This window comes from Ascaphus truei, chromosome 21 (assembly GCF_040206685.1).
Source record: "Ascaphus truei isolate aAscTru1 chromosome 21, aAscTru1.hap1, whole genome shotgun sequence".
In the NCBI taxonomy this organism is placed as follows: Eukaryota; Metazoa; Chordata; class Amphibia; order Anura; family Ascaphidae; genus Ascaphus; species Ascaphus truei.
The window spans coordinates 21338-38090 of record NC_134503.1 but is presented as its reverse complement, the minus strand read 5'-3'; the positions used below and the strand labels follow the sequence as shown (position 1 = coordinate 38090).

Here is a 16753-nt window from a genome sequence, read left to right as displayed (position 1 = left end):
AACATTCCGCCTCACGTGTGCAGGTTACTATGTATGTGCAACATTCCGTCTCACGTGTGCAGGTTACTATGTATGTGCAACATTCCTCCTCACGTGTGCAGGTTACTATGTATGTGCAACATTCCGCCTCACGTGTGCAGGTTACTATGTATGTGCAACATTCCGTCTCACGTGTGCAGGTTACTATGTATGTGCAACATTCCGCCTCACGTGTGTGCAACATTCCGCCTCACGTGTGCAGGTTACTATGTATGTGCAACATTCCGCCTCACGTGTGCAGGTTACTATGTATGTGCAACATTCCGTCTCACGTGTGCAGGTTACTATGTATGTGCAACATTCCGTCTCACGTGTGCAGGTTACTATGTATGTGCAACATTCCGCCTCACGTGTACAGGTTACTATGTATGTGCAACATTCCGCCTCACGTGTGCAGGTTACTATGTATGTGCAACATTCCGTCTCACGTGTGCAGGTTACTATGTATGTGCAACATTCCGCCTCACGTGTTCGCAACATTCCGTCTCACGTGTGCAGGTTACTATGTATGTGCAACATTCCGCCTCACGTGTGTGCAACATTCCGTCTCACGTGTGCAGGTTACTATGTATGTGCCACATTCCGCCTCACGTTTGCTCTTGAAATGTATATTGGTGCCACTTGAATGAGTATCAAAAATGATGATTCCAAAGAAAAGAGATAAGCTAAGTTGTTCTCTCTAATAAACTGATAAATGTTGCAGCGGTATTAATGTATTAATCACTGACATGGAAAAGAAACTAAGCATGATTAGCCAGGTTACAGTAGGTCGGCAAAGAAACGGACATTGCTTAAAAGTTAGAAATGATTTATTTATAGAGAAATGGGGGGAGAGAGGGGGGAGGTTTAGAGAAGAAAGAAATTCACATTCTGTAAATGTCTCATTCCTCTGTCGTCAGTTTCTTTATTCCTCGCTTTCTCCTTTCTGTAAAAAAACAAAAAGAGGCAATATGGTAAATAATAATACAGATATACGTGTATGTATCAGTGTGTGTATCATATATATATACTGTATATATCTTTGTATAGAGTCCTTTCCCGCTCTATGCTTCACATTACAGCAATGTCGTACCTTGCTGCCGATATCACGGCTCTTTGCCCTGAGCTTATTCACTTGCGTCTCTGCGATGTCGGCCCTCTCCCCCGCTTCTTCAAGCTCGTGCTGAGCCTTCCGGAAGCGAATGAGGTGCGCGTTGGCTTGTTCCTCCTAGAGCAACAACGAGGAAGCAAAGATAGTAAAGGGTTAATATTTTACCAAATCTCTTCATTTCAAAGGTAAATCAAGATATCAATGTAACTGTCACAATTATCTGTACATAATATATATATATATATATATATATACACGTTTTAAGTTCTGGTGGGTGAAAAAGGCAACAAGAAACCTCCACCGTATTGCATACAGCAAATAAAAAGATCACTTGTGAGCACCTACACGTCTCTTAGACAGGTCTGCAACCCCGCCTTTCACCATTATCACCCAGCATACAGCGCTTCCACTGCAGCAAGGGATTCTGGGAAATAACATGCCAATGAGCACACAATGTGTCACGTTTTGTCTGAAAATCCATTGTTACATGGAGCCCATATCAGCTACTGCTCCCTGTTCACACATTCATATGTGTGTATGTGTGTGTGTGTGTGTGTGTGTGTGTGTGTGTGTCACCATTACGGAAGGCATCAACCACATTAATAAAATAATAATAATGAAAATAAATGAAAGAACTCCCTATTTGTCTATATAAGTTTTCTAATTAAGAGAAATATAAGCCATAGAAATCAGGAAGTGGTACTTATTATATTACAATTACAACGGAAATATACACAGTTTAAATAAAATGATGCGTTAGTCTCACTTACAGATTCCTCAGCCTGTCTCTTGTAGGCTTTAACTTTCATCTGCAGTTTGTCCACCAGATCCTGCAGTCTCAGCACATTCTTCCTATCTTCCTCTGTCTGAGAGAGACAAAGAAATAACACACATTTCACTACAGACATCTCAAGTCGTTGTGTTTCATTAATTATTCAAACGAGGGAATTATTCAGACAAGCATGTGTGTACAACAACTGAGACTTCCATCTTCTCAATCACCCATTGTTTTGATATATTTTATTTACCGGTGCTCCGTGGTTCAGGGAAACAACCTGTCTGTTGTAGTTTCAGAGTATATGAAAGAAATTGGAGGATCCAGTGCACTTCGGATTTGCAGAGAAGAATTTATTCTTTTAGTGGCACACACAACGTTTCGAGCTTATACAAAGTGGCCAGTCACTTGAGAAAGAACTTAGCATAAGTTCGAAACGTTGTGTGTGCCACTAAAATAATAAATTCTTATCTGCAAATCCGAAGTGCCCGGGATCCTCCAATTTCTTTCGTATTACCTAAAAAAACATTTTCTAAATAAATAAATAAAAGTACTTCACCTGGTAAGTCAGTTCCTTCAGTCTCCTTTCATATTTGCGGACACCCTTCACTGCTTCAATACCGCGCTTCTGTTCACTATCCAGCTCGTTTTCCAATTCACGTACCTGTAATATAAACACCATTTTATATAGGTTATGTTAAAAAGTTGCTGTTTGCAAATGTAATTAATTATTAAAATTATGTATATTGTACTTACTCTAGACTCCAGTTTCTGGAGCTGCTTCTTGCCACCCTTCATTGCCAGCTGCTCGGCCTCATCCAGACGATGCTGCAGGTCCTTCACAGTCTGTTCCAGGTTCTTCTTCATTCTCTCCAAGTGGGAGCTGGTGTCCTGCTCCTTCTTCAGTTCCTCTGCCATGAGAGCGGCCTTTGGCAGTAGTGAGAATATTATAAATAGGACCATCCAATAAAACTGATCTCTGCAGAAATGTGGCACAAAGATATGATAATACATACATCGGTGATGGCCTTCTTGGCTTTCTCTTCAGCATTTCTTGCTTCTTGAACAGCTTCCTCAACCTCATTCTGGAGTTGAGCAGAGTCGTTCTCGAGCTTCTTCTTGCTGTTGATCAGGCTTGTGTTCTAAAGTACAAAATAAAGTATGTTGTGTATGTATGTACAAAACATTTAATTTAGTGCTTGAGGTACTTTCCATGGCAGATAAGTTTACCTGTGAGTGCAGGAGCTGAACGCGCTCGCTTGCATCGAGAAGTTCCTGTTCAGCCATCTTGCGAGATCTCTCTGTCTGTTCCAGAGCAGCCCTGATCTCCTCAATTTCAGCCTGTTGCAGGTTATTTCTACGTTCCACCACAGCCAGCTGTTCCTTCAGATCATCCTGCCCTCTGGTGGCATCGTCCAGCTGGAGTTGAGTATCCTTATAGAAAAATAAAAAACGTGAAGTCATGAAAGTCCATTGATCAACGTAAACATTAAAATATTTGGTTTTACATCTTTCCCTTTAGCGATACAAACTACAAAATTACACCCACTTTTAAAATCTGACTCTTAAGTTTTAGGAGCAAAACAACTAATTATATTTTTGATAAGAATATGAGTAAAGTCTGATTAAAAATTCTAGCGTGGTCTGAATTAAAAATTACCTTGAACAATAACCTTTGTAAATAATTACATTGTTTGGTGTCATGTTAGGAAGTACCTTGAGTTGTGTTTGGTGTCATGTTAGGAAGTACCTTGAGTTGTGTTTGGTGTCATGTTAGGAAGTACCTTGAGTTGTGTTTGGTGTCATGTTAGGAAGTACCTTGAGTTGTATTTGGTTTCATGTTAGGAAGTGCCTTGAGTTGTATTTGGTGTCATGTTAGGAAGTACCTTGAGTTGTATTTGGTGTCATGTTAGGAAGTACCTTGAGTTGTGTTTTGTGTCATGTTAGGAAGTACCTAGAGTTGTGTTTGGTTTCATGTTAGGAAGTACCTTGAGTTGTGTTTGGTGTCATGTTAGGAAGTACCTTGAGTTGTATTTGGTGTCATGTTAGGAAGTACCATGAGTTGTGTTTGGTGTCATGTTAGGAAGTACCTAGAGTTGTGTTTGGTGTCATGTTAGGAAGTACCTAGAGTTGTGTTTGGTGTCATATTAGGAAGTACCTTGAGTTGTGTTTGGTGTCATGTTAGGAAGTACCTTGAGTTGTGTTTGGTGTCATGTTAGGAAGTACCTTGAGTTGTGTTTGGTGTCATGTTAGGAAGTACCTTGAGTTGTGTTTGGTGTCATGTTAGGAAGTACCTTGAGTTGTGTTTGGTGTGATGTTAGGAAGTACCTTGAGTTGTGTTTGGTGTCATGTTAGGAAGTACCTTGAGTTGTGTTTGGACATTTCTGAGCTGTTTCTGTGCCTCAGTAGCTTGGCGGTTGGCATGGCTTAGCTGGATCTCCAGTTCATTCAAGTCTCCTTCCATCTTCTTCTTCAGTCTCAGAGCATCGTTTCTGCTTCTGATTTCAGCGTCTAATGTGCTCTGCATGGTATCAATCACTCTCTGACTGTTCCTCTTCAGCTGATCAATCTCTTCATCCTTCTCTGCAATTTTCCGGTCAACCTCAGATTTCACCTGGTTCAGTTCCAGCTGGATGCGGAGCATCTTGGCTTCTTCATGTTCCAGAGATCCCTTTTAATTAGAAAATGATTTGTTAATACCAATACACAATATCTAATATGGCTAATATACAAAATTCTTATAGCCTAATATTAGGAGAATGAGCAAACTAGTGGTAAAGGCACAGGTTTTTAAACTGTAGCCTGTTTGAAACTCTTGCGACCCTGAGCATGCCAAAAACACAGCCAACAACAGTTAGATCTTAAGGCAGATTCATTTTGCTTGTATATGATACTGTATGATGCACGTTGCTGAGCACACTGCAATATAAAGGTAAGTTATTACTCTATTCCCACTACATACTTCAGCTTCCTCCAGGGCTGACTGCAGATCGCTCTTTTCCAGTTCAACCTGCTTCTTGACTTTCTCCAATTCATTAATGTACTTTCCAGACTCTGCAATCTGCTCGGTCAGATCTGAGATCTCCTCTGCAAAAGAAATGGCCAAGCAATTGTTTGGATTTAATCCGAGAATGATAATTGTTTGCTATTTTTGTGTTGTTTTGAGGCAACTTTTTTTTTTTCCAATCTTTTTTTATTGTTTTTACAGGGATATACATTTTTCACTATACATTGATCTTCACAAAATTGTTACATCGCAGTTTCAGGTCGGAAAAATAACATACCAACATTTCTCAAATTGCAGTGATATTGTGCCTAACATATTATGGGTATATAGATTTTAACACCTTTTTTTTAACTGTGTCCTCCTGGGACGCTGCAGCTTTTAGTTAATCTGTATTCCCTGATAGAAGCTTAAGAGATAGAGGAAAGAGGAGAGAGAAAGGAGCATGAGACAGGGCTAGGTCAGGATGGAAGGCTGGGGGGTGGAGGGGGATAAGGGACCTTCCATGCAGAGATGGGACAGGGGAGATGGGAGGGAACACAAGTTGGGGTGGAACAGGGCGGGATGCCCCGCACATTAAACCCCCCTCTCCCCGCCCACCCACAGCCGCCTCCGTTTCTAAAGCCAATTGTCTGTTTCATCAGGCCTGGGATTCTTATTTACTATTAATTTCTAGATTTTCTTATGTCCGGAGCCGTGGCTCCCAAGTTTTGTAGAACTGGTCAGTAGTCTGTTTCAATTGGGCTGTTAACTTTTCCATGGCCATAACCTCCTTTATTCTTTTGGTGACAGTTCTTCTGGAAGGGGGATTAATTTTTTCCCAATGCCGCAGCTATGGAACGTCTAGCTGCGGTTAGAATGAAGGATATCAGTCGCTCCATGGGAGCTGGGAGATTTTCTATCAGTTTCGCAAGCACAAGGCAACATTTTTTTTAAATCTTTCCATAGTGTGAGAATATACTACATGTGATTTTGTGAAAGAACCATACATTATAACTCTTTGCTTTACAATCCAAGTCACTCGTCCTTCTCGTTTCATTTCTATATAGTATACCAGGCTTGCAAATAAGATTCAAATTCGTAGGAGCCTGCTGGAACAATCTAGTGGTCTTTACCTTGTTTAATAAGTTCTAATGGATCGGGGAAATAATTTAGGTGTCCAGGTTCCTTATATTTTGCAGGTCTGTAGTAAAGCTAGTAAATATTCCACTCAAATATTTAGCAATGGAAAACATGTTCAGAATGAATTGCTAACATTGATGGCACACAAACAACCGATTGCAGCAAAGTGCTTACGTTGCAAGTTCTTGTTTTCCCGTTTCAGGGTTTCAACTTGTTCCAAAGTCTCCTCGTAGGCATTCTTCATCTTGAAGATCTCTGTGCTGAGTGAGCGGGCTTCTTTCAGAGCTGCCTCCAGTTCAGCCTGCCCCTCTTCATACTTCTGCTTCCATTCTACAAGAACCTGCACACAAGAAATTATTGCAATATAAGGCAGAGGAATTTTGTTTTCAGTTGCAAAATGTAACACATTATTATATAAGTATCATGCAAGTTCCTTATTTACCAGTTGCTCTTATATGACTGTTAAAGTGTATTTTAAAAAGAGGATATATTTTAATATCTACCTTATCAAAGTTCCTCTGCTTCTTATCAAGAGCAGCTGCTGCACTGTTTGCTCTCTCAACATCGACCATAAGGTCCTCCACTTCAGCCTGCAGCCTCTGCTTGGTCTTTTCCAAGGAAGCACATTTGGAGTTCACAGCCTCCACCTGCTCCTCCGCGTCCTGTAGTCGCTGAGCAAGCTTCTTCCTGAAAATGCATTGTAGGAAAGAGATTATAGTCTTTGCAAGTCACTATCTGTATGAACCAGTATTTGTTTACTGATGCAATGTGAACATACTTGGCGTCTTCCAGCTCCTCCGTGCGCTGAATGGCGTCAGTCTCATATTTGGTTCTCCATTGGGCAACTTCTCCATTTGCCTTGGACAAAGAGCGCTGAAACTCAGCCTTTGCTTCTTGTTCCTCCTCATACTGCTCACGGAGCAAGTCACAGTCGTGGCGGGATGATTGCAGTGCATGAGCAAGGGCGTTCTTGGCCTGTACACAACAAGGTTTGTTTCTCAGACTGTAATCTAATTCCAGTCTATAGTGGCAAGTCTTTTCTAACCTCTCTGGGAAATTGTTCTTTAATTATTACAGTACCTTTGTTTCTTCTTCCAGCTGCCTCTTAAGTTCCTCTGTCTGTTGGGTAAATCCCTGCTTTCCTCTTGTCAACTGAGAAATCAGAGCTTCCTTTTCTTCTAGCTGACGGGACATTTCACCTGTAAGAAAAATACATTTGAGGAGAAGAAAAATGCCGCACTGTATAATCATCTCTATAATCTTAGATGCACAACATATTTTTCAGTGTACTCAGACAGAGGAACATTTGGTACATTTTACTTTCAGTGAATGCAAATGCCATCAAGTAATTTTGTTTTATTGTGAGGATGTCAACATTTATATGGCTTTTACTCTTCAATAAGATGTGTGAAGATCGATTTTGATAAAGCGAAAACAATTTGCTTTGGCTTATTCACAGTAAACCTTTTATCTGTTGTACTAATAGGTTTTAGCATTACTTCGAACTTTACCTTTTTTTTTATTTTTTATTTGTTTTCATACAATTGTATGTTATATGTGGTAACATACATACCGTTCTCAGTTTGGAATCGGGCCCTTTGGGTTGAAAGGTCATTAATAAGACGTTGATGCTCATCATCCTTTGCCTTTATTTCACTGAGTTGGTCCTCGAGCACACGGCTCACTTTTTCAAGATTGGCCTTCAAGGACAAATAGCAGCGTTAGGATTTCAATACGTATAGCTCAATAAAAACAAAAAGTGACACAACTTTAACAGGTTTCTTACCTTTGATTTGGAGACATTCTCCAAGTTGCTGGCAAGGTCATCAACTTCCATCTTGAACTCGCTCTTCTCTTTCTCCAGCTTCTGTTTAACGCGCTGCAGGTTATCAATCTGTTCCCCAAGCTCAGCAACGCTGTCAGCATGCTTCTTGCGCAGAGCAGCAGCGGTGGCTTCATGCTGAAGCGTGGACTCTTCCAGGTCACGTCTCATTTTCTGGAACTCGGCTTCACGTTTCTTGTTCATCTCAATCTGGGCAGATGTCGCACCTCCAGCCTCTTCTAGCCTTTCACTGATCTCCTCAAGTTCTCTGGAGAGATCAGACCGCTGTTTCTCAACCTTGGCCCGAGCTGCACGCTCAGCTTCAATCTCCTCCTCAAGTTCTTCAATACGAGCCTAGAAGGAAGAAACATTGAATTATTATACTATAAGATTAAATAGCAGAATGAGGACAATTACTAACTTCCACCTATGAAATGATACCTGCAGTTCTTTGATCTTTTTTTGCAGCTGGGACCCCAGGGACTGTTCATCCTCCATCTTTCCTTGCAGCTGGTTTATTTCAAAATCCTTTCTGTGTTTTGAAAAATAATAATGGTGATTTTACTAAATTGTAAAGACCGAACCTTCTAAATGTATGTATATCATTATTTGTATAGCGCCATCCATGTGCGCAGCAGTGCTTCACAGCAGTAATAGATGTGACAAAATAATTTGAGACAATGTCAATAAGCCCCTCATACATAAAAGTAACATTAGGAAATGAAGTCCCTGTCCTGAAGAGCAATCCAAGGGCTATGATGTAGGTGAGGGGCGAGTACATCTGAGCTTAATTAAAGAGGTGAGTTTGATACAAGCCTTATATGTGTACAGAGAAGTGCTTGTCGGATGTTGAGAGAGAGAGAGAGAGAGGGCCTATCAGAGGTGTGGGGCAGTAAGGGAGAGGTTTTAGGCAGGAGAAGGCTTTAGATACACAAGGAGTCCTTGACCACAAAGCAGGAGGTTAGCAGCGATATAGTAAGATATTAGGGCTGAGATATAAGTAGAGGCAATGGAGTGTATAGACTTAAGAGTGAAGGAGATTATTTTATGTAATATAGGACCTATTGTGAAGCCAAGAGAGGGATTTCAGAAGGAGATGAGCAGAGACAGATTTAGGAGAGATTGAAGTAATTCTAACAAAAAGTTTACTAAAAAAAGTAAGCAAGTAATACTAACTTCTTGAGTCTTTCCTCAATTTGCTGTTTATCATTTTCAAGATCCATGACTGTTTCCTGTGACAACTTCAGATCACCTTCAAGTTTTCTCTTGGATCTCTCAAGGTCAAGACGAAGTTTCTTCTCTTGTTCCAGGGAACCTTCCACCTATTTGACAGAAAATAATTTTCAGTTTCATGGTTCTGTTCGGAAAGTATTTCAATATATTTAGTAAAGAAAACATTATTTACATCTACTTACATCGTCTACTTGCTGTTCCAGCTTAATTTTGGCTTTTGTCAGAGAATTGACTTTGTCCTCTTCAGCCTGAAGGTCATCAAGTGTTTGCTGGTGAGCCTCTTGGAGGGCCTTCTTCTCCTTGGAAACCTTTGAGATGTTCTCATCAAGTGATGCCATTTCTTCAGTAAGATTTTTAACCTGAACGTAGGGACGAAAGAGAATAAATAAATAACTATTGTTGTATGACATTTAGGTCATAGTGTTTCGCTTCAGCGCCGTTCCACACACCTTGTTTTCTGTGGCGTGTTTTTCCTTTTCTACTTTGGCCAAAGTAAGTTCCAGGTCATCAATGTCCTTCTTCAGCTCAGAGCATTCATCCTCCAGCTTCCTCTTCTTGGCTGTTAGCTCAGCATTGCTTTCCTCCTCATCTTCAAGTCTCTCTGTAAGCTCCTTGATTTTGGCTTCCAGTTGGATTTTGCTTTTGATGAGGCCTTCACATCTTTCCTCTGCATCGGACAGGTTTTCATTTTCCTATTTGAATATGAGATGCAAATCAGCAATCTACATTACCACATACTTATGGTTTTTGTTACATATATTTGTATTTAAATCTTCTTACCGACTGACATTGCAGCTGTAAATCATTCTTTTCCTGCAGTAGGGCAACCATTTTCTCTTCCAGTTCCTTTCTTCTTGCTTCGGACTTAACCAGTGCTTCCTTGGTCTTCAGGAACTCCTCTTTCATGTTTGCCATCTCCTTCTCAGTCTCAGCACTCTTGAGAAGAGGTTTAATCTTGAAGTACAGCTTCATCCATGGCCAGTGTTTGACGTTCATGAAAGACCTGACATTGTACTGGATAACAAACAGTGCCTCCCTGTTCAGAAATGGTGTAGAAGCAAGTTAGGGTAGAAATAACCTCATATCTAAAACCATTTTTCAAATCATCAGATTGTATTGTGACCAATACCTTCTTTCCATCATCTTCTTAAATTCAACTCTCATCAAGAAACCTCTGCAACGAGCCTGTGTGCGAGTTATAAGTTGTGCCAACTTATCATCTCTCATTTCTTCCAGGGTACCCAGAAGACCAGCTTTGAAGAATACCTGTAAACAAAAAAAAATCATAGTATGATGTCTTTAAAGATGTTACAATTTCACTTTGTATATACTGTTCTGATAAACAATGATTGTACCTTGGTGTGCCCAAACTTGTACTGAGTGTGATCAACATCGATAGAGCCCAGAAGTTTCTCAGACGCCTTTTTGCTGTCAATAAACTGCCCATCTGGGATTGCGCTGGCGTTCAGCACTTTGTAACTTCACCAAAACGAGCAAAGAGAAAATTACAAAAATATTCCGGTCACATTAAAGCAAAACCAAAAAATATGCATTAAAGTTATCTGAAGAAGATGATATGAACACCTTTTCAATTCACATTTAACCATATAATTTGTTTTTACTACCACATTTAGCTATATTTTAATCTGCGTTATGATATCTATGACTTATAGGACTGTTTTAATGAGGTATAATAGGCAAATACAGTATGGGCATTTAACTATGATGTGCAATTGGAAATGGAGTAACAAACAACTTGTGTGTCACTTCTAATGAAATAAGTTATTTACCGCTGTTTGAAGTCACCATAGAGGATTCTGCTGGGGAAGCCCTTTCTGCAGATCCTGATACCTTCCAACACACCGTTACATCTCAGCTGGTGGATGATAAGATGATTCTCCATGGTACCTGGAAATAGAAAAATGTTATGTTTAGGAGAGTGTGAAAAGTTATAGGATATTTTGCTTTTCTGAAAGTTTTATGTAACACTTTACCAGGAGTCTTGGTCTCATTGGGAATCAGACAACGCACAAAGTGTGGGTGAGTGCTTCTCAGGTTAGTCATAAGCTTGTTCAGGTTTTCCTGAAGGAAGGACAAAAGAACAGATACATTGTATTAATATATTGGTTTAATAAAGTACTGCAAATTAATATACACACACACACACACACATACCCTGAAGAGAGCAGACACTGTCTGGAAAGAGCCTCCTTTCTTTTTCTTTCCACTCTTTCCGGCATCAGCTGTTAAAAAAAACAAAACAAAAAAACACAACAGTTGGTATATAAAATTCACTTTGAAAACGATAAAATATACAGAATAAAAAGATTAACAATTACTACCATCAGTAGCAGCATAGCTGGAGTAGAGGAAGGACAGCAGTTTAACTGAAGACTTCTGGTAGAGCTGAATAACAGAGTCATTCAGTGGGTCCTTATTCTTGTCGAGCCAGCCAGAGATGTTGTAATCCACAGTACCAGCATAATGCACCAGAGCGAAATGAGCATCAGCCTTCCCTTTGCCAGGCTTGGGCTTCTCAAAGTTCTTGCACTTGCCCAGATGCTGGTCGTACAGCTTGTTCTTGAAGGAGGTGTCAGTAGCCTTGGGGAACATGCACTCCTCTTCAAGGATTGAGAAAATTCCCATTGGCTGAAAATAGAAATGCAAAGCTGGTAAGTTCCAATACAACATTTAGCTGTGTTTCTGAAGACCGGTTTTATTTATTTAGAGACCCACCTTCTCAATAAGCTCAATGCAAGCAGCCAGATCCATACCGAAGTCAATGAATTCCCATTCAATGCCTTCCTTCTTATACTCTTCCTGTTCCAGAACAAACATGTGGTGGTTGAAGAACTGTTGCAGTTTTTCATTGGTGAAGTTGATGCAGAGCTGCTCCAAGCTGTTGAACTGGAAAAACAAATAGGTCAGACATTAGGAATTTGTTTTTATTTTATGATAATGCATAAATCTGGTTCTGGTAACAATAATGGGGTCTGCTACATATACACTATTAGTTACTTACATTAAAGATTTCAAACCCAGCAATATCCAGGACACCAATGAAGTATTGTCTTGGTTGCTTGGTATCCAGCTGTTGATTGATACGAGCGACCATCCACAAGAACAGCTTCTCAAAAACAGACTTGCCGAGAGCACCAACTGAGTTGTAGACCTGAGGAGAGTAATAATGTCTTTTTTAATCTGTCTACACTACTTTAATGAAGACTAAATTATGAAATTGTAAATGAATTACCTGTTGGACAGTCTGTCCCTTGGTGACATATTCATTGCCGACCTTTACCCTTGGATAGCACAAACCCTTCAACAAGTCGGCAGAATTCAGGCCCATCAAGTAACCGATTTTATCAGCAACTACAAATTGAAGATACAGCATATTATGCCCTTGGAATAGTCTTTGTGTTGGTGCAGTTAAGACAAGTGTGCATACATCTAGTGGGAAAAGGTTCACGTACCTTCAGTGCCATCAGGCTCAGCCTGCTCCTCTCTCTGCTTTTGCTTGAACTTCATATTACCATGGTGCATGACTGCTCCAGTCATCTTGTAAATGCCAACCTTTTCATCTGGATTGAAACCCAAGATATCGATGGCGCTCTGTGGATATGAAGAGGTAATAGTGTTTAATATTTAGAGCGGTGGGTTATTGGTCGCTTGTAGTTCTTTTTTAATACTTACATCAGTAGCCATCAACTCCTCCTCATCATCAATACTCTTCACAGCAATCTCACCCTGGCTGATGAAGGCATAGTCATATGGGTTGGTGGTGATAAGAAGCATCTCTAAATATGAAAAGATTGTTGAATCAACAAAATGTTGTTAAAAATGTGATTTGATGGTGAAATAATAAAATTGAATGTACTTTGGAAATTAAATGTGTATTTTAAAACAAGGAGAAATGTTGCCAATAGAGTATATCATGTTTACATTTTTAATTCATGTTGAATACAAGGAAAAATCTATAAATACCAACAAGTTCTGGTCTCCTGTTTGTCATGATCTGGTAGAAGATATGGTAGCTTCTCTCAGCTGCAAGCTGGAATGTTACTCTGGATTTTTCCAGTAAGTCTGTAATTGTAGACGATTATATATCAGCAATGTAAGTGAGTGTATTATTGAGGGGAAAATAGACTTAATAGACAAACCAATTCTTACATGTTTCAATATCTGCAGAAGATAGCTTCCCTGTGGTTCCGAAGTGAATTCTGATGAATTTACCCTAGAAATTGGGATTGTAACAATGTATTTTTTTAATAAGTATGACATTGTCGGAGTTACACACATAAAAAGAGAGAAATATTCCTGTAACTTACAAAGCGAGATGAATTGTCATTTCTCAAAGTCTTGGCATTACCGAAGGCCTCCAGGAGAGGGTTAGCCTGAATGATTTGATCTTCAAGTGTTCCCTGTAAATAGCAAGGTCAGTATTATTCAATTTGCATGGAATTTCCTCACAATCTTTGAACATAGAGACACATTTTGTAGTGATTAAAATGTTTGTTTCCAGGAGATGGCAGGAACCATTTGGTGGTAATTGTAATTATGCAGTGTTGCACATAATAATCATTCATTAAAGTAGGAGGGAATTAGATCAGGTACGTTTGTGTAATTATTGTCAAAAGTGCTGCAGCTAATACTTTAATAATTCTATGCTTAGAAATGTAAAACCCAATATATGTACTGTAATGTCTGATTAACTACTTGAGCTAAAGGATTCTGAGGGACTTATTCAAATAGTTCAAAGTGGACACATGGGCTGTTATTGGGTCAAAAACTTCCAACTAGGTTAACATCGCTTTTGGGACGATAAGTGCCCAGTGACAATTCAGACTACAGTGTATTGAATAAACCCATGAGTGTCATCATATATTCTTACAAACTTACAGTATAATTGTAACACAGTGTTAATACATTGGAAATGTGTAATCAGTCTTTGGAGAAATAAGTTGATTGTGGTTAAGCCACTTTACAGATATTAGGAAGACTTTATGTACTCTATTCTGTCCAGGTTTGAAGGCACCATTTTACCTTCAAACTGTTGCTGGGTTCCTTTTTCTTTCCTGAATCTCCAATAGCTGCAATAGTTGCAAAGTACTGAATGACACGCTTGGTGTTCACAGTCTTTCCTGCACCAGATTCTCCACTGAAAAACAAAGAGAAAATTAACTATATTTGAGGGCAAAAATGAACAAGAGCGTATTTCGAGGTAATCTGAAATGTTACTTACGTAATTAAGACAGACTGATTTTCACGATCTGTAAAAACAAAATGTACAGTAAATAAATGATTAAAAACGTTTATACAACGTAAAGATGAAAGTTACGTATGATAAGCATGTTACCGGTTAACATGGCCTGATAGGCGTTATCAGAGATGGAGAAGATGTGGGGTGGGGCTTCCACGCGCTTCTTTCCTCTGTAACCGGCAACGACCTCCGGGTTGTATACTGGCAGCCACTTGTAGGGATTCACAGTGACACAGAAAAGGCCGGAGTATGTCTGCAATGTAACACAGAGGGGTGAGACAGTGTGTGTGTGTGTGTGTGTGTGTGTGTGTGTGTGTGTGTGTGTGTGTGTGTGTGTGTGTGTGTGTGTGTGTGTGTGTGTGTGTGTGTCTCTGTGTAACCCCAAGAAACATAATTACAAGAGATCAGTGAAAGATACGAATTACCATTTAAATGTTATGTAAAATAGTAGGGGTAAGTTATTAACTTGTTTTAAAGACAAAGGAATTAGTTACTATTTGCCATGCTTGTGCTTTTATTGTTTTGCAATATCATAGTTCTATTTTTTTTATTAATTCTTTAATTGTCAGATAGAGGTCTTATCTGAATTAAAATTGTTATTAGGTGATGTACGTGTCCACCGTTTCTTTGTGCGAACATGTGGTGTCATTAGTTAAATCCAGACTTACGTAGATCATCCAGGCGGCGTAACGCTCTTTGAGGTTAAACAGCACGGAGGCCTCGTTCAGATGGGTCATCATGGCCATGTCTTCAATTTTATCGAACTTGGGAGGATTTTGGGGATAAACTTGGCTATCTTTTACAGTTACGGTCTGGAATGAAAGGAAACAGGAGTCAGTGAAACAAAGTAACATACTGTACTACTTGATGTCATTTAGGCAGCTCAGTATTTTCTCTAATTACCACTCCATCGTCGGTCTTCACAGTGACTTTGCCATTGTCCCGAGCTGTGATTAAACCTTTCACGTAGAGCTCCTTAGCGTCATCTACGTAACAGGCGTTCTTGGCATCAAAAGGCTTGTTCTGCGCCTCCAACCTTTCCTTGTCAGATTTGCGCAAGAAGGATGCGGCCTCTCCAAAAATTGACATTTCCCCGTCACCCATAGTTGCGACAGTCTGCAAGAAATACAACTTCCTTCATGAGACTTCCATCTTGCCAGTACATACGTACTCTCAACTCCTTGGAGACAATTTCTCTTCTGACATGATAGATGAATTGAGGACAGTGTAAATTTACCCACAACAGAAAAATGCAACATTTGTTTTTTTTTCTCTCCATTTTTTTCACTGAGAATTATTGCTAAAGCAAAGAGATTTAATATAGAATGAAAAGTTAAACTGCCTTAGTGCTGGGAAAGTCCTTAGCCCATTAAAGAGGAATGTGTAACATCCCTCTAAGGTTATCTACTCATTGACAAAGCTGAGCATTGTAGTAAGCTGCTTTACTGATACAGTATATGAAAAAGAAAGTTGGGATAACTTTTATGAGAAGTGTTTGTTTAATAGAATGAACAAACCACCTGTTAATTAGTTTTTCTCTCCAGCTTCTGTCCTGTTATTATTAAGCATGCAAAATGATAGCTTGATGTATGCAGATTGAAGTGCATTAGTTAAAAGCTAACAAAAAAAAGGTGTATTAGCACCTGCTATTGAATCTTGGCTGAGATTTACCCCAACTAAGGGGAGTTGATTATTGAGGCACAAAAAGTGGAGATCCCTTGACACGCTGAGAAATGTAGGCCCATATGTACTAAACAATGTTCTGCTAGCAGACCTCTCCAGCACTGGAAGGCACAGTGCAGCTGTTGGCAGCAATGGGCTATGAGGCCTCTTCAGAAGGTGTCTTATGGAATAATACTGCTTAGTACATTTAGCCCATATTTACTAAGCAGTGTTATTCCATAAAATACCTCCCAGCGCCAGAAGACCCTTTACAGGCCATTCAAGTGAAGTGTCTTCTGTCGCCGGGTTGTATCGTATTAAATAGTGCTACTTAATAAATATGGGCCATAAAAAGCTTCTCTTTCCAAGGAAGGTAATTTGTGTCAATGTAACACTGACATTTCATTTTCCGAGGCTTATACAAGGGTTCTAACTCATAGCACCATTATTCAATGGAAAGGGGCTCAAAGAATCCATATGAGCTGGGAGCTAGTGAGTGCTCTAACCCGGAAAAAAAGTCTATGGGGCCTATTCTATAAACTTCGATAATTAACTCTTCGAAGATTTTGAGCAGTTCCCGAATGATTTGGCAAGTTTGCAATGCAGAAAGCTCTGATGACCTGCCAAACTCGTTCGGGAAGTGCATCTCCCCGAGCGTTAGCGCTGCTGCTCAAACACACCGGGTCCTATTTTAGTAGGTTTGATAACTTTGCTGCCATCTGGAACGGTGTGACATGTTCCCACAG

The 16753-nt window shown here is 39.8% G+C and overlaps 1 protein-coding gene across 1 annotated transcript; it reads right to left on the bottom strand.

Annotated features, from left to right (window-relative positions):
- Positions 1-830: 830 nt before the first annotated feature.
- LOC142471872 (myosin-4-like) lies at positions 831-15461 on the bottom strand. The gene is made up of 39 exons (XM_075578284.1): positions 15249-15461; positions 15014-15157; positions 14442-14598; positions 14328-14355; positions 14129-14243; positions 13414-13506; positions 13256-13319; positions 13070-13168; positions 12779-12882; positions 12559-12697; positions 12339-12457; positions 12108-12257; positions 11822-11992; positions 11428-11734; positions 11261-11328; positions 11080-11167; positions 10876-10993; positions 10441-10564; positions 10215-10351; positions 9866-10121; positions 9535-9777; positions 9268-9444; positions 9029-9174; positions 8294-8384; positions 7817-8206; positions 7604-7730; positions 7111-7229; positions 6809-7005; positions 6534-6717; positions 6205-6370; positions 4867-4991; positions 4267-4575; positions 3135-3338; positions 2921-3046; positions 2661-2831; positions 2464-2568; positions 1900-1995; positions 1112-1246; positions 831-964 (listed from the first exon to the last, which is right to left on the bottom strand). Exons 1-39 carry the CDS (start codon positions 15447-15449, stop codon positions 944-946), a joined length of 5814 nt encoding a protein of 1937 aa, XP_075434399.1. The 5' UTR covers positions 15450-15461; the 3' UTR covers positions 831-943.
- Positions 15462-16753: the final 1292 nt, after the last annotated feature.